Raw genomic sequence first — 24876 nt, 5'->3', positions numbered from 1 at the left:
AAGCCAGCCATGGCTTTCTTATGGCACAGAAGAGGAGCCTATGAAAAACTCAGGTCAGGCTACTGGAGAATGGACTTTTTTTTTTTTTTTTTTTTTTTAAATAATTATTTTTTATTGAAGGGTAGTTGACGCACAGTATTACATTACATTAGTTTCAAGTGTACAACACAGTGGTAGAACATTTATATACATAATTCTAGGTTCCAGCTATCACCCTACCAAGCTGTTACAATATCTTGACTATATTCCTTATGCTATACATTACATCCCGGTTACTTATTAATTTTACCATTGGAAGTCTGTCCTTTTTTTTTTTTTTTTTTTTTGTGAGGGCATCTCTCATATTTATTGATCAAATGGTTGTTAACGACAATAAAATTCTGTATAGGGGAGTCAATGCTCAATGCACAATCATTAATCCACCCCAAGCCTAATTTTCGTCAGTCTCCAATCTTCTGAGGCATAACAAACAAGTTCTTACATGGAGAACAAATTCTTACATAATGAATAAGTTACATGGTGAACAGTACAAGGGCAGTCATCACAGAAACTTTTGGTTTTGCTCATGCATTATGAACTCTAAACAGTCAGTTCAAATATGAATACTCATTTGGTTTTTATACTTGATTTATATGTGGATACCACATTTCTCTCTTTATTATTATTATTTTTAATAAAATGCTGAAGTGGTAGGTAGATACAAGATAAAGGTAGAAAACATAGTTTAGTGTTGTAAGAGAGCAAATGTAGATGATCAGGTGTGTGCCTGTAGACTATGTGTTAATCCAAGCTAGATCAGGGCAATAAAACATCCACGTATGCAGAAGATTTCTCTCAGAACAGGGGGGGTGAGGTTCTAAGCCTCACCTCTGTTGATCCCCAATTTCTCACCTGATGGCCCCCCTGCGACTGTGCCTGTCTTAGGTTGTTCCTCCCTTGAGGAATCTTACCCGTCTCTGGCTAACCAGTCATCTTCCGGGGCCATACAGGGAAATGTGAAGTTGGTAAGTGAGAGAGAAGCCTTATTGTTTGAAAAGGTTAGCTTTTTACTTCTTTGCATATTTATGCCCTGTGGCTTCTATGCCCAGCATTTGTCTTGAGGTATCTTTACCACTTGGAAGAATTATGATACTCGGTAAATTTGATATGAGGCACGAATTCTATTTAAGGGTTGTAGTTAGGAAGGAAGAAGAAAAGCTATAGAAGTAGCAGGCGGAAGAAAACATGGGAAGATTGATTATTTCTTTGACATATCTTCTTGTAGAGTAACTTCAGCGTATATAGGTTTTAAGCTACTACTTAAATTGCGCACACACATTAACATAATAGGAGTATAGTTACATAACCAAAGCATATCTGTAATTACCAGCCATCTCCAGTGAAACCAAGAAAACCAGTTAGGCACCTTAGGCATTTGTGAAAACTTATCTATGACATGGTGGATATTGTCCAACTGAACTTGAACAGTCTGAGAGAAATCAGACAAATTAAAACAACCCATTCCTGGGGACTGTTCACATGCCATATGTTCTTTTAACAGTAAATAGTCTGTAGTTGTAAGAGTTTGGAGCGCTACAATTTGCACTTCTCCAAATTCTTGGTTGAGTTCCAACAGTATAGATCCAGTCAAATTTGTTGTTTCACTGTATGCACAGGCCAGCTTAGATATCTCCTTCCTCATTCCCATGGCAAGTCCAGGAACCGGTGGGATGAGTGCATCTACAGCTGTAGCAGTGCGTGGATCTTTGATGGGGTTTTTTGATGATCATCTTCTGGCATGAGTCTTCCAGAGAGTGCAGATGTTGGAAGTTCTTTTTCATATCGTATCTTAGTTCATTTTCGGGGTAGCCCAATTAGGCTTTGATCCTCTGTATAAACACAAACAGACCCTTTGCCTACACTTTTATATGCCCTTTATACCCTTGTGTAGAACTCGTTGGAGGTTACCACACAGGAACTGCCCGTTTTTTTTTTTTTTTGCTTTGTTTTTGGTATCACTAATCTACACTTACATGATGAATATTATGTTTACTAGGCTCTCCCCTATACCAGGTCTCCCCTATAAACCCCTTTACAGTCACTGTCCATCAGCATAGCAAAATGTTGTAGAATCACTACTTGCCTTCTCTGTGTTGTACAGCCCTCCCTTTTCTCCTACCCCCCCATGTATGTTAATCTTAATACCCCCCTACTTCTCCCCCCCTTATCCCTCCCTACCCACCCACCCTCCCCAGTCCCTTTCCCTTTGGTACCTGTTAGTCCATTCTTGAGTTCTGTGATTCTGCTGCTGTTTTGTTCCTTCAGTTTTTCCTTTCTTCTTATATTCCACAGATAAGTGAAATCATTTGGTATTTCTCTTTCTCCGCTTGGCTTGTTTCACTGAGCATAATACCCTCCAGCTCCATCCATGTTGCTGCAAATGATTGGATTTGCCCTTTTCTTATGGCTGAGTAGTATTCCATTGTGTATATGTACCACATCTTCTTTATCCATTCATCTATTGATGGACATTTAGGTTGCTTCCAATTCTTGGCTATTGTAAATAGTGCTGCAATAAACATAGGGGTGCATCTGTCTTTCTCAAACTTGATTGCTGCATTCTTAGGGTAAATTCCTAGGAGTGCAATTCCTGGGTCAAATGGTAAGTCTGTTTTGAGCATTTTGATATACCTCCATACTGCTTTCCACAATGGTTGAACTAACTTACATTCCCACCAGCAGTGTAGGAGGGTTCCCCTTTCTCCACAGCCTCGCCAACATTTGTTGTTGTTTGTCTTTTGGATGGCAGCCATCCTTACTGGTGTGAGGTGATACCTCATTGTAGTTTTAATTTGCATTTCTCTGATAATTAGCGATGTGGAGCATCTTTTCATGTGTCTGTTGGCCATCTGTATTTCTTTTTTGGAGAACTGTCTGTTCAGTTCCTCTGCCCATTTTTTAATTGGGTTATTTGTTTTTTGTTTGTTGAGGCGTGTGAGCTCTTTATATATTCTGGACGTCAAGCCTTTATTGGATGTGTCATTTTCAAATATATTCTCCCATACTGTAGGGATCCTTCTTGTTCTATTGATGGTGTCTTTTGCTGTACAGAAGCTTTTCAGCTTAATATAGTCCCACTTACTCATTTTTGCTGTTGTTTTCCTTGCCCGGGAAGATATGTTCAAGAAGAGGTCACTCATGTTTATGTCTAAGAGGTTTTCGCCTATGTTTTCTTCCAAGAGTTTAATGGTTTCATGGCTTACATTCAGGTCTTTGATCCATTTTGAGTTTACTTTTGTATATGGGGTTAGACAATGGTCCAGTTTCATTCTCCTACATGTAGCTGTCCAGTTTTGCCAGCACCACCTGTTGAAGAGACTGTCATTTCGCCATTGTATGTCCATGGCTCCTTTATCAAATATTAATTGACCATATATGTCTGGGTTAATGTCTGGATTCTCTAGTCTGTTCCATTGGTCTGTGGCTCTGCTCTTGTGCCAGTACCAAATTGTCTTGATTACTATGGCTTTATAGTAGAGCTTCAAGTTGGGGAGTGAGATCCCCCCTACTTTATTCTTCTTTCTCAGGATTGCTTTGGCTATTCGGGGTCTTTGGTGTTTCCATATGAATTTTTGAATTATTTGTTCCAGTTTATTGAAGAATGTTGCTGGTAGTTTCATAGGGATTGCATCAAATCTGTATATTGCTTTGGGCAGGATGGCCATTTTGACGATATTAATTCTTCCTAGCCAGGAGGATGGGATGAGTTTCCATCTGTTAGTGTCCCCTTTAATTTCTCTTAAGAGTGACTTGTAGTTTTCAGAGTATAAGTCTTTCACTTCTTTGGTTAGGTTTATTCCTAGGTATTTTATTTTTTTGGATGCAATTGTGAATGGAGTTGTTTTCCTGATTTCTCTTTCTGTTGGTTCGTTGTTAGTATATAGGAAAGCCACAGATTTCTGTGTGTTGATTTTGTATCCTGCAACTTTGCTGTATTCCGATATCAGTTCTAGTAGTTTTGGGGTGGAGTCTTTAGGGTTTTTTATGTACAGTATCATGTCATCTGCAAATAGTGACAGTTTAACTTCTTCTTTACCAATCTCGATTCCTTGTATTTCTTTATTTTGTCTGATTGCCGTGGCTAGGACCTCCAGTACTATGTTAAATAACAGTGGGGAGAGTGGGCATCTCTGTCTAGTTCCTGATCTCAGCGGAAATGCTTTCAGCTTCTCGCTGTTCAATATAATGTTGGCTGTGGGTTTATCATAGATGGCCTTTATTATGTTGAGGTACTTGCCCTCTATTCCCATTTTGCTGAGAGTTTTTAACATGAATGGATGTTGAACTTTGTCAAATGCTTTTTCAGCATCTATGGAGATGATCATGTGGTTTTTGTCTTTCTTTTTGTTGATGTGGTGGATGATGTTGATGGACTTTCGAATGTTGTACCATCCTTGCATCCCTGGGATGAATCCCACTTGGTCATGGTGTATGATCCTTTTGATGTATTTTTGAATTCGGTTTGCTAATATTTTGTTGAGTATTTTTGCATCTACGTTCATCAGGGATATTGGTCTGTAGTTTTCTTTTTTGGTGGGGTCTTTGCCTGGTTTTGGTATTAGGGTGATGTTAGCTTCATAGAATGAGTTTGGGAGTATCCCCTCCTCCTCTATTTTTTGGAAAACTTTAAGGAGAATGGGTATTATGTCTTCCCTGTATGTCTGATAAAATTCTGAGGTAAATCCATCTGGCCCGGGGGTTTTGTTCTTTGGTAGTTTTTTGATTACCGCTTCAATTTCGTTGCTGGTAATTGGTCTGTTTAGATTTTCTGTTTCTTCCTGGGTCAATCTTGGAAGGTTATATTTTTCTAGGAAGTTGTCCATTTCTCCTAGGTTTCCCAGCTTGTTAGCATATAGGTTTTCATAGTATTCTCCAATAATTCTTTGCATTTCCGTGGGGTCCGTCGTGATTTTTCCTTTCTCGTTTCTGATACTGTTGATTTGTGTTGACTCTCTTTTCTTCTTAATAAGTCTGGCTAGAGGCTTATCTATTTTGTTTATTTTCTCGAAGAACCAGCTCTTGGTTTCATTGATTTTTGCTATTGTTTTATTCTTCTCAATTTTATTTATTTCTTCTCTGATCTTTATTATGTCCCTCCTTCTGCTGACCTTAGGCCTCATCTGTTCTTCTTTTTCCAATTTCGATAATTGTGACATTAGACCATTCATTTGGGATTGCTCTTCCTTTTTTAAATATGCTTGGATTGCTATATACTTTCCTCTTAAGACTGCTTTTGCTGTGTCCCACAGAAGTTGGGGCTTAGTGTTGTTGTTGTCATTTGTTTCCATATATTGCTGGATCTCCATTTTGATTTGGTCATTGATCCATTGATTATTTAGGAGCGTGTTGTTAAGCCTCCATGTGTTTGTGAGCCTCTTTGCTTTCTTGGTACAGTTTATTTCTAGTTTTATGCCTTTGTGGTCTGAAAAGTTGGTTGGTAGGATTTCAATCTTTTGGAATTTTCTGAGGCTCTTTTTGTGGCCTAGTATGTGGTCTATTCTGGAGAATGTTCCATGTGCACTTGAGAAGAATGTATATCCTGCTGCTTTTGGATGTAGAGTTCTATAGATGTCTATTAGGTCCATCTGCTCTACTGTGTTGTTCAGTGCTTCTGTGTCCTTACTTATTTTCTGCCCAGTGGATCTATCCTTTGGGGTGAGTGGTGTGTTGAAGTCTCCTAGAATGAATGCATTGCAGTCTATATCCCCCTTTAGTTCTGTTAGTATTTGTTTCACATATGCTGGTGCTCCTGTGTTGGGTGCATATATATTTAGAATGGTTATATCCTCTTGTTTGACTGAGCCCTTTATCATTATGTAGTGTCCTTCTTTATCTCTTGTTACTTTCTTTGTTTTGAAGTCTATTTTGTCTGATATTAGTACTGCAACCCCTGCTTTCTTCTCACTGTTGTTTGCTTGAAATATGTTTTTCCATCCCTTGACTTTTAGTCTGTACATGTCTTTGGGTTTGAGGTGAGTTTCTTGTAAGCAGCATATAGATGGGTCTTGCTTTTTTATCCATTCTGTTACTCTGTGTCTTTTGATTGGTGCATTCAACCCATTAACATTTAGGGTGACTATTGAAAGATATGTACTTATTGCCATTGCAGGCTTTAAATTCGTGGTTACCAAAGGTTCAAGGTTAGCCTCTTTAGTATCTTACTGCCTAACTTAGCTCGCTTATTGAGCTGTTATATACACTGTCTGGAGATTCTTTTCTTCTCTCCCTTCTTGTTCCTCCTCCTCGATTCTTCATATGTTGGGTGTTTTGTGCTGGGCTCTTTCTAGGAGTGCTCCCATCTAGAGCAGTCCCTGTAAGATGTTCTGTAGAGGTGGTTTGTGGAAAGCAAATTCCCTCAGCTTTTGTTTGTCTGGGAATTGTTTAATCCCACCATCATATTTGAATGATAGTCGTGCTGGATACAGTATCCTTGGTTCAAGGCCCTTCTGTTTCATTGTATTAAATATATCATGCCATTCTCTTCTGGCCTGTAGGGTTTCTGTTGAGAAATCTGACGTTAGCCTGATGGGTTTCCCTTTATAGGTGACCTTTTTCTCTCTAGCTGCCTTTAACACTCTTTCCTTGTCCTTGATCTTTGCCATTTTAATTATTATGTGTCTTGGTGTTGCCCTTCTTGGATCCTTTCTGTTGGGGGTTCTGTGTATTTCCGTGGTCTGTTTGATTACTTCCTCCCCCAGTGTGGGGAAGTTTTCAGCAATTATTTCTTCTAAGATACTTTCCATCTCTTTTCCTCTCTCTTCTTCTTCTGGGACCCCTATAATACGGATATTGTTCCTTTTGGATTGGTCACACAGTTCTCTTAATATTGTTTCATTCCTGGAGATCCTTTTGTCTCTATGTCAGCTTCTATGCGTTCCTGTTCTCTGGTTTCAATTCCATCAATGGCCTCTTGCATCCTATCCATTCTGCTTATAAACCCTTCCAGAGTTTGTTTCATTTCTGCGATCTCCTTTCTGGCATCTGTGATCTCCTTCCGGACTTCATCCCATTTCTCTTGCGTATTTCTCTGCATCTCTGTCAGCATGTTTATGATTCTTATTTTGAATTCTTTTTCATGGAGACTGGTTAGGTCTGTCTCCTTCTCTGGTGTTGTCTCTGTGATCTTTGTCTGCCTGTAACTTTGCCTTTTCATGGTGATAGGAATAGTCTGCAGAGCTGGGAAGAGTGACGGCTGGAAGGACTTCCTTTCTTGTTGGTTTGTGGCCCTCCTCTCCTGGGAGAACAGCGGCCTCTAGTGGCTTGTGCTGCGCAGCTGCGCGCAGACAGGGTTTCTGCTTCCTGCCCGGCTGCTATGGAGTTAATCTCCGCTGTTGCTGTGGGCGTGGCCTGGCTCGGGCAGCTACTCCAAAATGGTGGAGTCGCGTTGGAGCAGGAGCTGCTGGGAGGCTATTTATCTCCGTAAGGGGCCTGCCTGCTCCCTGCAGCCCAGGGGTTAGGGTGCCCAGAGATCCCGGATTCCCTACCTCTGGATTAAGTGACCCTCCCTGCCCCTTTAAGACTTCCAAAAAGCACCCGCCAAAACAAAACAACGCCCACCAAAAAAAAAGAGAAAAAAAAAATTTTTTTTTTAATTTAAAAAAAAAAAGGTGGTAGTTCGTTTTTCTTTATTCTGCAGTGCCAGCCTCAGGCCTCTGCTCACCAGTCTTTCTGCCCTGTTTCCCTAGTATTGGGGTCCCTATACCTTTAAAACTCCCAAAAAGCGCTCGCCAAAACAAAACAGCAAAAAAGCAAAAAAAAAAAAAATGGTCGCGCGCTTTTCTTATGTCCTCTGTCGCCCAGCCTCCAGTGCCTGCTCACTGTTCTTGCTGCCCTGTTTTCCCAGTATCGAGGGCCCTGCACTCTGGCCCGGATGGCTGGGGCTGGGTGTTCGGCAGTCCTGGGCTCCGTCTCCCTCCCGCTCTGCCTGCTCTTCTCCCGCCGGGAGCTGGGGGGAGGGGCGCTCGGCTCCCGCGGGGCCGGGGCTTGTATCTTACCCCCTTCGCGAGGCGCTGGGTTCTCTCAGGTGTGGATGTGGTCTGGATATTGTCCTGTGTCCTCTGGTCTTTATTCTGGGAAGGGTTGTCTTTGTTATATTTTCATAGATATATGTTGTTTTGGGAGGAGATTTCCGTTGCTCTACTCACGCCGCCATCTTCTGCCCCTCTGGAGAATGGACTTTTAAGATTGCAGAAGTTCTATTCCAGCCTCTTCACTGGTCTCTCCACCATGAAGGTTGCTGGGCTTTTAGGGGAATAATAGTAATAGCAGGAACAATAGCTGACACATAGTAATTATATGCTCAAGGTGCTATCCTGAGCATTATGTCAGCTCATTTCAGCCACACAGCAGCTCTATGAGGAAAGTACTAGTATTATCCCCATTTTATAGATGGGTAAACTTAGGTCTAGATAGGAAAAATGACTTGTCCTATGTTACATAGTAGAACATGGAAGAGCCAGGGTTCAAATCCAGACAATGTGGACCCAGAGCCACACCCTTAACTGCTGTACTTTCTGCCTCTCATTAAAACTGGGTGTGACCTGGGAGGTGAGCTGTCACTCTGCAAGTTGTTCAAGGAAGAGAAGCCAACTACTCAGGGGTTATACACCAGCTTGGGCATGCTTAGTGTCTGTGCTTTAACGTTGCCCTGTGAGCATCCGCTGTGTGCCGGGCACCCTGGGAGCATGCCCTGGCACAGGTGAGTGCTGGATGCGCATGCTCAAGTATTCCTCAAGTTCTTCACTTCTCTCTGGCTCTGGGAGGACAGGCCACTGGCCAGGAGGGGGAGGTCCAGCTGTGTCCAGAGGAGGTCCTGGACTGAGTACAGTTGGGGGAGAGCAAGTAGGGGGAGGTCCTTGTTCTCAGAGGTGAGCTCATGGCTAATGGTGGGTGTGGGACAAATAGAAGCACCTGGAATCAAGAATGTAGATGACAACTGATATAAAAACCTGTTCTTCCACTATTAAAGCTTTACCAAGACACCCTGAGACTACTTCTTACTAACTTCAAGATTCTAGAGGCTGGCATCTCTTCTGTCTCCCAGAACAGAGTATTTTAAAGACTTGTGCCTTGTGGATGGTGCTTTACAAGCAGCAGAGATGTAGATGATGCACGTGTGTACATTTCTCATCTACATCCCTTACAGGTCTCAGGAGGAGAGCAAGGGAGGCGGGAATTAGCAGGAATTGTTGCCTGATGGGAAAAGCAAACTGGATTGCACATCCGTGGGGATGCTGAGTATTGAGGGAACTTGGCAAAGGCGAACTGGCCTGAAAGATCTTCCTTGGGCAGGTCTCTAATCTCTGTCCCCTGCAAAGGGAAATCTGGCCTTGAGATGGTCAGCTCCTGGGACCCTGGGACATGCTTTCTGGGGCTGTCTGCGGTAACAGCCACCCAGGCCCTCCCGCCTCACCTCCCTGACAGGTGCCAGCAGGCCTCATGGCCACACCCCTGACAAATGCGTTCAGTTTCTTGCCCCGCCTCCGTCGAATGGCACTGTGACTGCCGCATTCACAGTGTTGAGCTGGGCAGGTTGGGTACCCACACGGTTCATGGCAGAGGCAATCCAGAGGAAAGAAGACTGCTCCCACACTTCTCAGGTGAAGGGACGCTTTCCTCACCTTGCATGTGCTTGTGAGGAATGCAGGACTTCAGAAACCAGGAGACATCGGTCAGAATGGGGAAGAATGAGCAGCTTCTAAATTCGGTACATATGGGGACCTGCTGGAGTTGATTTTAGAAATATAAGCAGAGAGTGCCAAAGAGCCGTTCTACCCCTGAAACATCACTACCCAGTTTGCCTGGGGCTGTACTGTTAGGGGTGCGTTTTTAATAAACACTCCTTCAAGATCCAAATGGGGAAGTGCCCTGTCCCCAGGCTTCAGCACAGCTGTCTGGGCAGCAGGGAGAGCTGGGCTTCTGGGACGGGGTGTGGCTGGAGTTCTGGGCAGGTGTTGGGGAGCTGGGACAACAAAATAAAAGATTAAAAAGTCCTGTTACCCTTAAACCTCCTGCAAGGTGCACTGGGGCATATGGAAGATAAACTGCTGTCTTCACAAGTGTGTCATCTGGGCCTGGGTCTCACACAGGAGGTCATATATAAACTATTGAGGGATAATACATGCCCCCGCCCTGACCCCAACCCGCAAATGCCCTCCTTTGACCCTACCAGAGCCAGCCAGGTGCTTCTGCTCCTGACAGGTGTTTGCCAGGCACTAAGAGGTTTCCTGGGATGTGGGGCTTTCAGAGATAAATGGGGAAGGTACCAGGCAGATTGACACAAGTCGGCCACCCGAGCCCCAGAATCCCCAGGCTCTTGGTTAGAGTTTGTTGATGTGTCTGGCTTTTGAGGGGGAGGAGGAGAAGAGGATCAGGTCCTATTTAGTGTTTAGTATAATATCCATGCCTATTACAGAGTGATATCAGTAAATATTCAAGGTGGAAATTGCTGACCACCTGGTTGTGGGTATGTCCTATTGCTTAGAGCCCAAGTTTAGGCCTTAAGGAGAGCCATGGTTTCTGAATTCCAGTCCCAACCCTTTACTGACGTTTGGTTTGACCATGGCTCAGTGCCTCAGTCTCCCTTAAAACTACATATATTCACATCTATATCCATCCATCCATTTCTATCATCCATCTGTCTGTGTTACCTGTCACCTATCAATTACCTGTCTACCTATCAATTACCTATTGATCTATCTATCATCTTGCCCCAAATCTCATAGCAATTTTGAAGAAGCACAGACAATATGAGCCAGATCTGTGGGAGTAAATGAAGCTTGTTTGGGAGACGGTTTATACCAGGCCACCCACTGTTCCCCAAACCCTCCATGTACATTCACTTTTTTAAGTGGCCCCCTTGGGACCCGGAAAAATCAATTCAGCTCCCCAAGGGCCTCTTCCCAATGTAGACACCTGGTGCCGAAGAGCTGGTGCCATTGCTTGGGTCATAGCACCCCAGCCACTGACCCTCTCCATCTCTTCCAGACAACCTTTGCCTCCTACAAGCATTTGCTGGGCGGGTGCGTTTCCTGAGTGGCCGTGCGGTACTTGATGTCACAGAACGTCTGTCCGGTGAGCACCCCCAAACCTCCCCACCCCAGCCTTCCAGTCAATCTCTTCTCTCCTGGCATGTAGCTGAACCACCCACTTACCTCAGACCCCCAAATAATCAAACAGTTCTCATATACCATTTAAATTTTTTTGATAATCTGCTTTCTAAACATAATTCCCACATCGCCAGAAAACAGTCTTTGTTTTTGGTCAAAATGAGACAGCTTTGTACATCACCAAAATAGTTTTAAGGAAGCTGTTATTCATTTCTTCTTCTTTGCAAACAGGGCTTCCAGTAGCCCACAGGTTACCCTCTGTGTGAATCAGAAAAATCCACCCTCTGGGTAGATGCCGCCTTGTGGGTGCATGGCTTCATCAGCAGTAGCATTGCCACGAGAATTAGAGTTGTCCCTTCTTTGGCACGCACACCCTGGCAAGCAGAGGACAGACTGGATTTCAGCCCATCCGACCCCTTGGCCAGGTGCCCAGAACTGTATTACACGGAAAGGAGGCTCAGCTGGAATCTGCCCGGTGTGGTTCAAGCTTCAGCTGAGGAAGACTTGCTCCAGGCCTATGTCTACTTTGAGTTGGCAGTATCAGGTGATTCCATTCCAGGGCTGAAACCTTCCCCTGGGACCCTGGAGGTGGCAGCTTGGAAAACAGAGGCTTTGGGGCAGAAGGACCCATTTGCCTCCTGGCAACTTTGACCTTGGGCAGGTTACTTACCTTGGTTGTATCATCTTTCTTGCTTGCCCAAAGCCTCCCACTCTATCTTAGGAAGGCCCTATTTAGAAAGGAGGCAGAAAGATCCAGTCTGCTCTCTAGACTCCTGAGGGCCCCCCCTAACATGCAGATGAATCATGCCACCCCCCTGCTTAAATCCTTGTGTGGCTCCTGAGCTGTCTTTACGATAGTATACAGTCTCCCTGGAGTGGCCCACGAGACCTGTGGCTGCCTGGCCCTCTACGATCTGCCTCCTTCCCCCATTGCTCCAATCACATGCACTGGATCATGGAATCCTCATAAGACCCCACAAGGGAAGCGTGGGTCACACGACTATACCCTTTGTAGGAATACGGAAAATGGAGCTTAGCAGGGTTAAGCACCCAGGTCCCTTGGTGAGTAATCCAGGATTTGTCCCGGGAACCTGGCTGCACTGCGGAGCCCTCAGCCTCCGCTAGCGGCCTCCCCCTGCGCGGCCCTGCCTCTGCCCCTGTGCGGCGGCGCACTGCCCTCCTTGTAGTGGCTTGTTTCCCACCCTCCCACTTTGGCCTGTTCACATGTGGCATCCTGCCTGCAGAGCCCTTCTCCACCTTCTTCCCCCACCTGAGCTGTGCCCACGTCACCTCCGCTGCCGACCTTCTCCCCAGCCCTCCCACCTGAGTTTGGTGTGCCTCTCGAGAGCACGTCCTCCTCTGTGCCAGCCTCAGTCCTGTGGCCTTGAGGCCCCGGTCCCTCAGGGCTCCCTGACTGAAGGTACCATGCCAGCTCCTCCCGCCCCATCTCTTGCTCCTGGCCTTGCCTGCGTGCCCTGCTTCAGTCCTCCCAACGTCTCTGGAGTGACCCCTTACCTCCCATTCAGGTGCCAGGCCTTTCCAAGCAGGCAGGGCAAGTAAGGCAGCAGCAGGGGCTAAGTGCAGCCATAACACCATGGGGTAGGAGCGTGGCCACGTAACTGAGGCCACTCTGAGTACCAGACCCGGAATCCTTTTCTGTTGCTCAAAATCAGCATTCTCTGGGTAAAAGCCTTACCTGTCTTTGTGTAAGTAATTTATGGGCCCCAGAGGCTGGCAGGAACCTCACTTTAGATTATCTATTTACTGTAAATATTTTCCCTCTATTTCCAAGAGACCTCAAAAGCAAAGAGCTTCTACCTAGCTTTCGTTAATTCCTTGTCAGCCAGGAACAGAGAAGGAAACTCCAGTTGACACACAGCAGACTAATACTAGTGGCTTAACAGGAACAAAGCTTCTGCTAGTTACTTTAGCTTCCTTTTAAGCTCAAACTTAATGGGGTTTTCTTCCTCATGATGACTCCCAGAAGAGTCACGGCCGCCTCTGCCAGCTGGGGAGGCCCACACCTGTCAGCCAGGTGACCCCCGCCCTGCCCTGCTGCACCGGGGTATCTGGAAGTGACCAAAGTGAGCTTCTTGGGGCGAGAGTGTAAATGCCTCACTGCTGGGAGGGGGAGAGTTCAGTGAGAAGGGCGGCATGTCAGGGAGGAAGAGCAGGTAAGGTGTGGCTGTTGGGGGCAGGTGGGCCCTCACTCCTTGCTTGGGACAGGTGAGCTCCTGCTCCTGGTGGGGGCAGGGAGCCCTGCCAGGGCCTGGTATTATTATCCTGAGATAATCCTCACCATCTGCAGGTGAGCTTCAGTGGAGATTTAGGACACTTTTGGTTACAGTATACCTGCTAATCAGGATTATTGGTTTTCTTTTGGTTTCCTCTGACTGCCCTCCCTGCCACCCCCACCCTGGCCCTGACCAGCTGCTTTCCTGTTCCCTGCGTTCTCCCTTCACAGCTTGTTTGCGACACAGCTAACGGCTCCCACCTCTTGGCTCTGCTTTATGTCGCTGCTCAATGCCAGCGTGGCTGGGTGGCTTACGGTGCAGTCCTGCTCCATCAGGAGTGAGGGCCACCTTTACCTCTGAGGGCTCTGTGACACTGGGGAGCCCCCTAGAAGGCCCCACAGTGTGGGGTGCAGGCACCCTGAGGGTATGGCCTGAAGGTCAATGTACACGTTCCATGGGATATGGCATTGTGAGGGGACAGGCTGTCTCTGGTCCCTGGGTTCCCGTCTGGATCTGCAACCCCAGGGCTCTGCGGGGCTCTGCCAGGGGATTGGGTGATGTGAAGCTCATGAAGGAAGGCAAATTGGGGCTTTCACTAAAAATAAAACCAAACTCCAGATCAGCCTCTGAAATGCGGAGACCCCAGGGGATTGGGGCAACCAGGGGTGGCAATTGAAGCAGGTTTGGCCTCTGTGCCCTGCCCTGGTTAGCTGTGTGGTCTGGGGCAAGCCCCTCGACCCCTGAGTGTTGGCTTCCTCCTCTGTGAGCGATGAGTATCCTGCCTCTTGGGGTTCTGTGAGGGTGAGCTGGGGCCATGCTGCACAGCTCTGAGCCCCAGACTCAGGACTCAGGCAGCATTCATTTCCTGGGTGTGTTGGCCCAAGGACCTTCCAGTTTCTTTGGCACATAAGTAAATAAAGTGCTTCTCTCAGCATCATTTGCCTTCACAGCACTTACCCTTTGGCAGGGTGAGGGGCAGAGCGTGCTGACTGTAAAGCAAGCATTGTTAGCTGGAGCATGCACTTAGGGGAATGGGCCACGGCCGCAGGCTGGGGCAGCCCCCTGCAGCAGCCTAGGCTAGCCCTTGATGTGCCTCTGACATCTGGGGCAGCCCTGGCATTTACTCTGCGATGGAGAGCTTGCTGGCAGGTGTAGTCTGCTTCTGGGTTTTCAGGAGTTTAAAGAAGAAGAGGACCTGGGGTAATCAGATTTGGGGGTTCATGACTGGAATGAAGGCTCTCTGCAGAGTTTACAAGGAGTGTTCATCCCTCTTGGGTCACTGCTGGTCTTACTGTGAGGTTCCGCGTCCAGACACCGGGGAGGCCATGCTGGTCTTACTTCCCGCTGGCTATTTTATTTTCCGCAATGCTCTGCTTGAGAGAGTCTTGACTTTTGTCCGTGCTACAAGCATTCTGTGTTTGTGTGAACTTGTGTAAGTGGCAACATGGATTAAAGCAATACTCATCCTAGCTGCAGTTTGTCACATGCTATCAACAAAGACACTTGACATACGTTTACAGTCTAATCGTGAACAATCTCAAGAGTTTGGTTCAGGATTAGTATCCTTACTGTACGGATTAGAGAACAGGCTCAGAAAACTTGCGTGGCTTTCTTAAGCTCACGCAGCTAGTGAATAGCAGAGGCAGGATTGCAATCCTGGTGTGTCTGCCTCTCCTCTCCCTGGGCTGCAGGGACCGATTATGATTGTCATAGGACCTGAGCCTTTGCACTTTAGCCTTTGCACACTTATGACTGTCATAGGACTTTAGCCTTTGCACACTGCTTCCTCCATAAAAAACTGTTAAACATTATATTTTATGACTGGTTGATATAAATCAGGCTGGATATCTTCACTGTTTTTCTTTAGATTTTAAAAGAAATTAAAACTTGTCCATGGGCCCCTAAATGTGTTGTGACCCCTACGTAGTGTGTTTAATGGATTTGTTGGCCCTGCTGGACTGCCTGTGTTTTGGAGGACAGAGTTGGTGTCCCAAAAGAGGCAGCAGGAGAGGGAGGGAGTGCCTGACTCAAGTAACTCCCTCTTCTCTGCCACACAGTGCTGGTAGCCTCGGTTTACCCCCGAAAGCCCCAGGTGGTGGAGCGCCACGTCCTTCCGGTCCTCTGGTACTTCCTGAACAACATGATCGGCAGTGGCATTCTGCCCGGGCATGGTGGGAACGTCCGCCCAGTGGTGCGCCGGCTGTCCAGAAGCCTCCAGGAGCAGATGGGCTCCAGGCTGCAGGACTTGGCCGCTGGCCAGCCAAAGCAAGTCCTCAAAACGCTGCAGCAACTCTTAGACACGGAATCCCTGTGAGGCAGTCCCGAGGTCCCCAGCAGAGGGATGGTACCAGGCAGCAAGACAATCGGCAGCTCATGCCCCTTTCAGCAGGATGAAAGACAGATCTGAAATGGGCAATCATTTTTTAATCTTATTTTTATGATGGAATAATCTCCTGGTATACTTTCCCTTAGAGTTCCAGATGTACAAAGTATATTTTGAAGTAGAAATAAAAGATTTACTTATTTTTCTAAGGTTTTATTATCTTGTACTTTTTCAACTTGAGAGAATTTTCCAGTAACTAGGTTTGCAACTAAGAATGCAAAACATGACAACAGCAAAACTGGCTGCCAATGATACTGAGACAAAGAATCGGGGAGGAGAAGGGTAGCCCAGCTCTGCATGGTGCAGATCATTTGGGGCACAGCCCCCTCCCTACCTGTGAGCAGCTGGACAAGTACTCCTGAACCACAGACCCTGAGTTGGGCTTCAAATCCTATTTGTTATAAGCTGGATTTGAGGTCAGTGTAACAGACATCTCGGGGCATTGTGCTTCTGCCTTGCGAAATCTTTTGTGCAGTGTCTGTTGGTCCTATAGGACCCTTCTCATGGGATCTGTCCATCTTATCAAAAGGAGAGTTTAACATTTGTGTTACTAAAAGCTTTTTGTGGAGGTTGGAGTTCTAGATAGTTCTGAAAAAGAATAGACAATGTTTCACACTTGAAATGCCACAAATGAAACCCTACACAGTATGCGATGCCCTGGGGAAGCTGTGCGATTGCGCCGGCTCTGCTAGTCGGCTGGTCACGGAGCTGGAGAGTGGGGTTGGGTGCAGGATGGGCCAGGCCGTGAGGAAGCTGAGACAGGGTGTTACCCACTGGTGGAGCAGCCAGAGGAGTGGGGTCCTGGCAGTGAGAGGGGGGTGTCTGGGCCTTGGGTTCTGGACACAGGAGTGGCTCTGTTTTGCATCTGGCAGTGGCACATGGACAACTGTGTGAATGAGAGCTCAGGTCATTACTCAGACACATGGGTAAGGCGAAGGCTGAAGGGACAACCTCCCCATCCCAGCCGAGGAGCCAGACCCACAGCAGCACTCAGGCAGATCCAGATGGCGGAGGCCCTAAGGGCCCAGCTCATGGCAGCAAGTTTTCTGGTCCCCCCAACCCTCCACCAACCCTCTCCACTGTCACCCATCCCCAGGTATGACACTGGTTCCACACTGCTGTTCTGAGCCTCTCGTGGGGAGTATGGCCCAGGGAAGGCTGGGAGGCCCCATATCAACTCACTTGCATATTTCCAAGCCTCATGGGTGCCCCTGGCCAAGGAAGCCACTCTTTCATCTCATCAGCATTGCCAGGTGTTGCCAGGCCGGCCCGCCCAGTGGCCTGGCCGAGGGTGGGGAGGGAGGTTGGGCGTGGCACAGTCGTTCTATGACAGGAGCTTTTAATAGGCGGCTTAAGTGTGACTTTGGGTAATTCCAGCCCCAGCATGAGCTGCTTCTCACCTTTGACCCTGGCAGGGCCTTCCTGGGCAAAGTCTGAATCTGGTTAAAGGCCTGCTGGGCAGGGAGCTGTCAAAGATGTCCTAGAGGCTCATTTGAAACATTTGTAAAGTTTTATAGTTTCAGTTAATTGTGTTGCTTGGAGTCTGAGCAGAAGTTTTGAACTTGGTAAGGAAACTGACATTTTCTGCTTGTCAAGATCCTAGAACCCATCAGAATATTTCTGGATTTTTTAGAACTGTAGGTGCCAGGGATGTAGTCTGGCAAGGATTTTAAAGGCAGAAATTAAGGTCAAAGGCATCGTCCTGTCTTCTGCATTCAGATCCTGTCTTCCAAATGCATCTGCAAACTGGAAGTCCCCCACACCCTCTGCTCTGTACCTTTCCTCCTGCGTGCTGGTGTTAAAGACAACTAAGAAAGCTGAAAAGCAAAGAATAAAGTGCTGCATGGCTGTTTCCCTTCACTGTTTCAGGCTTTAATCTGGTCTCTGCTTATCTGGGCTCTGCAGGCGAGGTCCTGGCACAGCCCTGCTGGGGAAGGGCTGGGTGGTTCAGGCGCACCCTGGGGAATCTCAGTCTTAAAAGGTTTCCCACATCATTACTTTTAAAACACAGGGGAGACAGCATGTTAGTGATCTGGGCCCGGGCCTGTTGGGGGCGCCTGCAAGAATGAGGCCTATTGGAAGGCCAGTCATGGGAAACGAAGTGAAGATGGTCCTGAGAGCCAGGGTGGGTTTGAGGGAAGCCCACCCCATTCTCTGCTTAGCCACGTGTGTGTGTGTGGCCAGGACCTGTACTTACTCGGGATGCTCTTGCTGGTGGGACTACAGCCTCTACCTATGCAAGAACATTCTTACATGCGTTCTCTCTCTTTCTCTCCAGGGTGAGAATTGAGGACCAAATACTTATCTGAGAACATGTAACTGCTTAGGAATTCCTTGCTTAGGAGTTTGAGAGATTTTAAGAAAATATGTCTGCAGGCCCGTTTCTTGTCTTGTTTCTGGTCCCTGATTTATCTCTTACCTTCTGGAGAAATGATTTTCCACTCTCACTGTCATTCAGAATCATCCAGTGAGATAAAAAAAGAAATTATATCTGGGATTTTGATTGAATTGTATGGGGTGGGGCCCAGGCAGCTCTATTTTCTTTTCCTTTTTTATCCAAGTTTACTGAGATATAATAGACATGTAACATTGTTGGTGTAAGTTGAAGGTGTACAGTGTGTTGATGTTCGCCACCATAGCGCTAGCTGACACCCCTGCTCCATCACATGATCACCATTTCTGTTTTGTGTTGAGAACATTTAAGATGTACTCTCTTAACAACATTCAAGTATATAATACAGAATTATTAGCTATCATCACTGTGCTGTACATTAGATCCTCAGAATTTGTTAGTCTTATAAATAGAAGTTTGTACACTTTGCCAAATATCTCCCCATTTCCCCCAGCCACCAGCTCCCAGTAACCACTAAGTCTACTGTCTGTTTCTCTGACTGGCATTTTTAGATTTCACATAAATGTGAAATCATACAATATTTGTCTTTTCTGTCTGACTTACTTTACTTAGGATAGTGCCTTCAAGGTTTATCCAAGGTTTTGCAAATGGCAGGATTTCCTTCTTTCTCATGGCTGTGTAGTATTCCATTATTTACTTACACACACATAACATATTTCTATCTTTTCTTCTCTCTCTCTCATTCTCTTTTTTTCTTTTCTCTTCAAGTGATTCTAATGGGTGGCCAAATTCTGAAACCACCATAAAATCAAAGCTGTAGAAAAATGTCAGTGTTTTTGGCCCTGTAGGCTTCTGGCCTGCCGGCTCTTCTTACCTGGCAGTCCTGGGGTGTCCTGGGTTAGGAACAGAGACTGAGGCCAGGCCCTGGAGTCAGAGGAGCTGGAATCAAGTCCAGGCACTCTTGCTTACTGGTATGTGGCCTCGGACCCTTGTCAACCTCTCTGATCTTTCTTTATTCAATGTGTGTGCATGTGTATGTGTTTGTGGTAGGTGGGAGGGGGGAGGATGACAACAGCACCCACCTTAACTGGGCTATTGTGACAGCTGATGAGATAATTCTCGTGAAGTCCTTAGCACAATGCCATGAGCCAGGCAGCATCTGATAAATACCGGCCATTAGGTTTTAGGGGTCACTGCTTTAGGGGCAGCTAGGAGCAGGGTCTTGTGCTCTGCGGCCCTTGGAGTTGGAGGAAGAGGCTGTACCTCGGGGCTTTGTGGAATGAGACCCACTGTTAGCCTGCACTGGGCTTGTTTCAGAGGACAGAGCACGTTCTGCCCCTCTACTGGGAAGTTAGGGCCCTTCTCACGGTTTGGGGGCCTGTCATCTCTCCAGTTGCCTTTCCCTTCTCCTTGCTTGACACCCGCTTCCCAGCTGCCTTGGCATTTCCCCGCCAGCTGAAGAAGAAGAATTCTGGAAGCCCTTCTCCCTGCAGGACTGCCCCCCTCCTCCCAGCTCTGCTGGGGGCCGAGTGATTCGGAGGGTCACAGCATTTTCTTGTTGAAAGCAGTTTCCTTTCATTATATAACTCAGTCCTGCCATTAGGAAAAGGACGGGAGAAATGGTGAAGGCAAAGAGGATCACTCACCTCCTTGTGGGATGGGAGGAGAGGCAGCCCTCAAAGCGAAGCGGGGAGGCGCCGGCCTCTCACCGAGTGTCTGCCGTGTTCCGGTCTGACATTCTGCTCCACATCTCATAAGGAAGATATTATTTCCCCCATTTCCCCCACAAAATGGGCCCCAGAGATGCTTGATAAGCTGTGGCAGCCAGTGCATGGGAATCACTGGGACTCCTGTTGAAGTGTGGATTCTGATTTGGCAGGTCTGGGTGGGGCTGAGATTCTGCATTTCCAACAAGCCCCCTGGTGAGGCTGTAGCTGCTGACCTGGCAGGGGCTCCCTTGTGGCAACCTGGCCCTGAGACACAGCTAGGAAGTGCTGAGGCTTGGATTCATGCTCAGGCCTGTTTGGCTCCACAGCCCCCGAGCTTCCGCTCCAGGGTACTCGACGGCTCCGAGATACTTACCTCCTCTTGGGGCAGTCCAAGCCCTTTGAGGGGACCAGTTGAAATCTCGTGGTCCTGGACTTAGTCTGACCCCAGAGTTTTGCCTTTAAAAAGTTCTGGGCAGAGGGGGCCTGCTTGGCCCGCTCTGATCATCGGGGCATGTGGTGACCACTTGGCTATCTGTAGCCTGTGGTGGGGAAGGGATTTGTGGAAATAAAGGAACTCCACTCAGATGAAAAAGGCAAAGATTTATTCAGAGCTTGTAACAGCAAGGGAGTCAGCCATGATCACTTTTGTTTGGGCAGAGACTTGAGGGCAGGCAGAGGAGTAGAAAAGCTTTATAGTGGAAAATACAGGTTCCAAGCACACCGTGACGGCAGGCTGCTGGCACGGGGAGGGTGTAGGCCCAGTGTGGACTGTGGCCTGCGGTCAACAGCGGCACCCATGGTGCTCGGTAAATACAGACCCCAGGCTCGTACTCCAAACCTACCAAATCAGAGCCCTCAGTCCTTCTTACACGCTCTCAAGGTCCAGGGCCACTGCCACAGGCCCGCTGCTCTCGGTGGTTGTTAGGTTCCCAGGCAAGCCCACACCTGGGAGTTCGCTTCCGAAACATTGTTGAAAACAATCACTTGGGGAGGAGGGAAGGAGACCGGGATGGAGTGCTTGTTAGAAATTCAGAGTTCCTAGCCTCAGCTGTACATCTGTTCCTGGAGTGAGGGGCCGGGTGTCTCCAAATCACCTAGCAGCTGGAGTGTTCCTGAGATCAGGCAAGTTGGAGAAACAGCTGCCTGTTCCCAGCGAGGCTCCAGGAGACCCTTGGTCGGGCAAACGGGGCATAATTAGCCCTGGGTTTCTCACCGGTCAGGGACCCTCAGAGGCTCCATTTGGCCCTTATCATTAGTGGGGCTTATTCAGGGGGCGTTGTGGCTCCTCTGTATCCCGTTGCCTGGTGTTTCCGTGGAGAAGGCTGGAACACTTGAAGGTTTGCTTTTGTTTTAATCACAGCTTTATAATTACCTCTCTGTGGGTTGACGGCTGTTATTAGCATCACCCTGGGTTCTCCTTGAGAATTTCACATCCAGAAAGTGATCCAGGACCTCTGCGGCTGGTGTCAGAAGCCATTAACTAAACAATAGCTTTAAAAGGTCACCAGGTTTTGTAAACACAGCCAATCCTGCCCCCATGCAAAGGAGAAAAAAAAAAAAGCTAGATAAATAATTTTCATGAAGGCAATTTGTTTCCTAGGGTCTGTATTTCCTTTTTGTCTCATCCACTCGTTTTTACCACTCTGGGGCACTGGCAATAAAGGGCAGGTGCTGTCGCCCCAAGTGTTTTCTGCTCCTGCCAGGGGGGTTTCACCTTGAAGCCCACTTGGAGGGTTCATGGAAATGAGGAACAAAGATTTTCTGGATAAGACTTTTCTATTTTTCTTAATGTCAGGGGCAGTTTTAAATGTGTGTGCTTGGCAACAATGGGGAGTGGTTGACGGGTGTAGAGGGGATTATTTTTAAAAATTGTTTTGGAAATTCTGTTTTGAGTTTTCATGCAAGTTAGTTTAAGAGGATTGGCTAACATGACAGCTGGCCTTGGGCTGGATATGAAAAATAACTTCCTACTTGTAAATGTTGGAGGAAACTGAGAATTTCTTCCCAATTAGATTGTGGTATCTTTTCTTCGGCCTTCCTCATTCCCCCTCCACCACAATAATCTAAATACTGTTTGCAGTAGTTACTGGAACCAAGGCTGGCCAGGGGCTAGGGGACCTGTGCCCTGTGCTGCCACTGGCTGGCAATGTGTCTTTGGAGCAAGACATTTGACAGCTCTGAACCTTCTTTTATTCATTTGTAAAAGGTATTGAAAAAATGCTTCGTTCATCTCATAAGGTTTTTTTTAAAAAAAAGATCTAATAAAATCGTGTAGATAATAGCATTTTGAAAAGGTAGAGTATTACATGCAAAGAAAAGGTATAATTATTATTAACTCTAGCCTCGTCCCAGTACAGCCTGCTGTTCAGAAGGCACTAAAGTCATTTCTACCATCTGACTGACAGATCACCCACGCCTCAACATGGGAATAAATGTGAGATTCTGAAGCTTAATTTGTTTTTTTTTCCATTTGGCATATTTGACATACGTAGTTGTGATTGCAAGCAAAATGTTTTAGTCTTTCACTTTGAAAGACAGAATTCTTCAAAAAAGGAAGTCAATGCTAACTGAATTTGACAGCTGTTTTTAACCTTATCGAATGATCTCAGTGCAGCTCTGGAAGGAGGGGAAGACTGTTCTTTCTTAATCAGAATCTGAAAGTGCAGAGACGGCAGAGATGCACATTAAAAACAGAATTGGTGGAGGGATTATGAGTTCAGTTCTCCCAGATGGCTCAAAAAGATGGGCAGGCAGGTTTGCCCATGTCTTGTAGATGGAAGGAAAAGTAGGTTGGCATCATCACAGATGAAGAAATGGTCCCCCAGAAGCCAGAGCAGAGGGTGAGTGGTGGGGTGATAGAAGAGTCAGGCTCCAGTGTCCTAATTCCGCCCAACAGGAGGGGGATAAACTTTGGCTCCCCAGAGTGACCATCACATTCACATCCTCCTCTGCCTCCTCCTTCTCCTCCTTGTTTCATTCTTCTTCCTCCAGTTTGGGCCCCTCAGGTTTGTCCAGGTGTATTACCTGAGTCCGGGGAGTGCCATCTCTCCATTCCAGCCAAAAACGATTGGTGCCTCACATCCAATCCTTCCTGGGTACTTGGTACCTGCGATGGCAGCATTCAGGACCCGGGCTGCTAGATTAGTCGAGTTCTACATTCACCTGATGCAGGGCCCACAGACAACCTGTGAAGTTACTTTCTGAAGTCCAGGAGTGTAACCAAGCCAATGGTGTCCAGGGTCCTCCATGAAATTGAATTAGAGCACTGAGCGAATTAACTGTTTGCTCCTGTATGAGTGCAACGCATCTTTAATTACATTTCATAAAAATGTCTGGATAGATTAATGGAACTTCATGTCCACTTCAGGTAGGCACAGGGAGTAAACCACAGTGCCGCATAACATGTGCTGTTAATACAGGATCCGAGCACGTTGACTTTACGGGGGTTCAATAGAATCTTTGATGTGGGGCTACTTAAAAATGCATTACCTCTGAAAGACTCTCCTTTGGAAGATGGAGACGGTGTTGGCAGCCTGTGAGCAGACAACCAGATGATCAACTGACAGGCATGCTGACACTTGTGATTCACTGCGTCAGCTCCTCTGCTACATGCAAAACACTAGTTTAGTTTAGAAAAAGGAAATCTTTCTCAAAATCCCTTTCATTCACATGGTAGGTTTTACGAGGCAAGTCTTGTTAAACAAAAAACTCTTCACAATGAAAGGAAAGTCCCTTTGGTTTGTCTGCCCTGCATTTTCTGTTAATGTGGATTATTTCAGGCTCTGAACTGGGTGTATAATGTGAGGAAGGAAATAGACGTGCTAACAGTAAACAACCTCACTGATCCAAGCTGCTGGGGGAAGTTGAATTTCATCTTGGAGATTGTATTTATACTTGCAAAAAGCTATCACTGTTCCACCACAATATTATATTTGCTTTTTTTCTCCATGAATCCTTTTGGTAGAACCAGAAAATTGTGTTTTTGTTTCATGGCATAACTATTTGCTATGTTCGTAATGTGTCGGATAAAGAGTTGGCTGAGTACCTCCCTCTTCGTGGTTCTGGGGGTCTCCAGGGGTGTGGAGGGTGGTCATACACCCCCTGAAAGAAGTTGGCCCAGTAAGAATATGGGTATAATATGTACCCCTCAAATGAATCTGTGGTGGACGCCCTTTTGTCTTTATACCCAACATTCCTTCCTGTTTCTAACTGCATGAAGAAAAATGCAGACTCAGAGGTCCTTAACGGGCTGGGTCCATTGACTTAAAAAGACAAAGAAAAACACCTGCCCTCTCTTCTCCTTGAGCCCAGGAAGGGATTGGGCCTAGCAAGCACGAGGTTCTGGGGGCAGGGGCGGTAAGGGTGACCCATCTGGGAAGCTGTGGAATGGGCCTTGTCCCTCATGGCCGCCAGCGGTGTGCTGTCCAAGGCAGAGTTAGGGACATGGGCTTGAGGAAAGGTCTGGACTCCGGGAGGGGTGACACTGAGCTGGGACCACACAGGTGGTCTGTGGTGGTGGATTTAATTTCTTTTTGCAAAGTCTAATTTACACGTAATCTGGGCTAAGTCTGGTAATTGGGATGGTAGCTGAGAAACGTCTTTGACCCATCTGCTCCTTTGCCAGCTCGTCACTGTTTCACCTTTGACCTTAATTGTTTTCTGGCCCCTTGCACCTGACTCGGGATTTTGGGTCCTTGGCAACAGGATGGCTGCATCTGCTCCTTGTTCCTGCTCCCTGGTCCTGAGGCTCCTGGGGCCTCTCATTACACTGTGAATGGGGGCACATGGCTGGAGCCTACCACTGTCCTGGCACGGTAGGTTCTCAGTAAATGCAGAGGGATGAGGAGCTGCTCCAGGTGATGGCAGGCATGTGTCCCTCCGCTGCTGCCCGTGGCATGGGAGGAGTGGGGACTGGCGCTGCTCATCGGCCTAGCTTGGGGAGGGGGCAACTGATCTCAGAGAGCCTCCTGACGGGCACGCTCGTGGAGGGCAGCAGTGGTCCATTCCATACTTTTCCAGGGCATCCTATCAGATGCTGACCTGCTCCGTG

At 47.0% G+C, this 24876-nt stretch overlaps 1 protein-coding gene across 8 annotated transcripts in view; it reads left to right on the top strand.

Moving 5' to 3' along the window:
- TOGARAM2 (TOG array regulator of axonemal microtubules 2) overlaps positions 1-15909 on the top strand; it is a 66122-nt gene extending 50213 nt beyond the window's left edge. For 5 of the 8 annotated variants that reach the window (XM_036903594.2, XM_057497305.1, XM_057497306.1 and 2 more), the window contains 2 exons: positions 11026-11112; positions 15439-15909. In XM_036903594.2, the coding sequence (XP_036759489.2) occupies positions 11026-11112; positions 15439-15695 (344 nt within the window). In that variant the 3' untranslated portion in view covers positions 15696-15909. Of the gene's footprint in view, positions 1-11025; positions 11113-13131; positions 13855-15438 lie in introns of those variants that run through there. The other 3 variants (XM_057497308.1, XM_057497309.1, XM_057497307.1) reach the window with 3 other exon arrangements.
- Positions 15910-24876: the final 8967 nt, after the last annotated feature.

Source organism: Manis pentadactyla, chromosome 2 (assembly GCF_030020395.1).
Source record: "Manis pentadactyla isolate mManPen7 chromosome 2, mManPen7.hap1, whole genome shotgun sequence".
NCBI lineage: Eukaryota > Metazoa > Chordata > Mammalia > Pholidota > Manidae > Manis > Manis pentadactyla.
The sequence above is the reverse complement of the archived record's forward strand: the minus strand, read 5'-3'. Positions and strand labels throughout refer to the sequence as shown.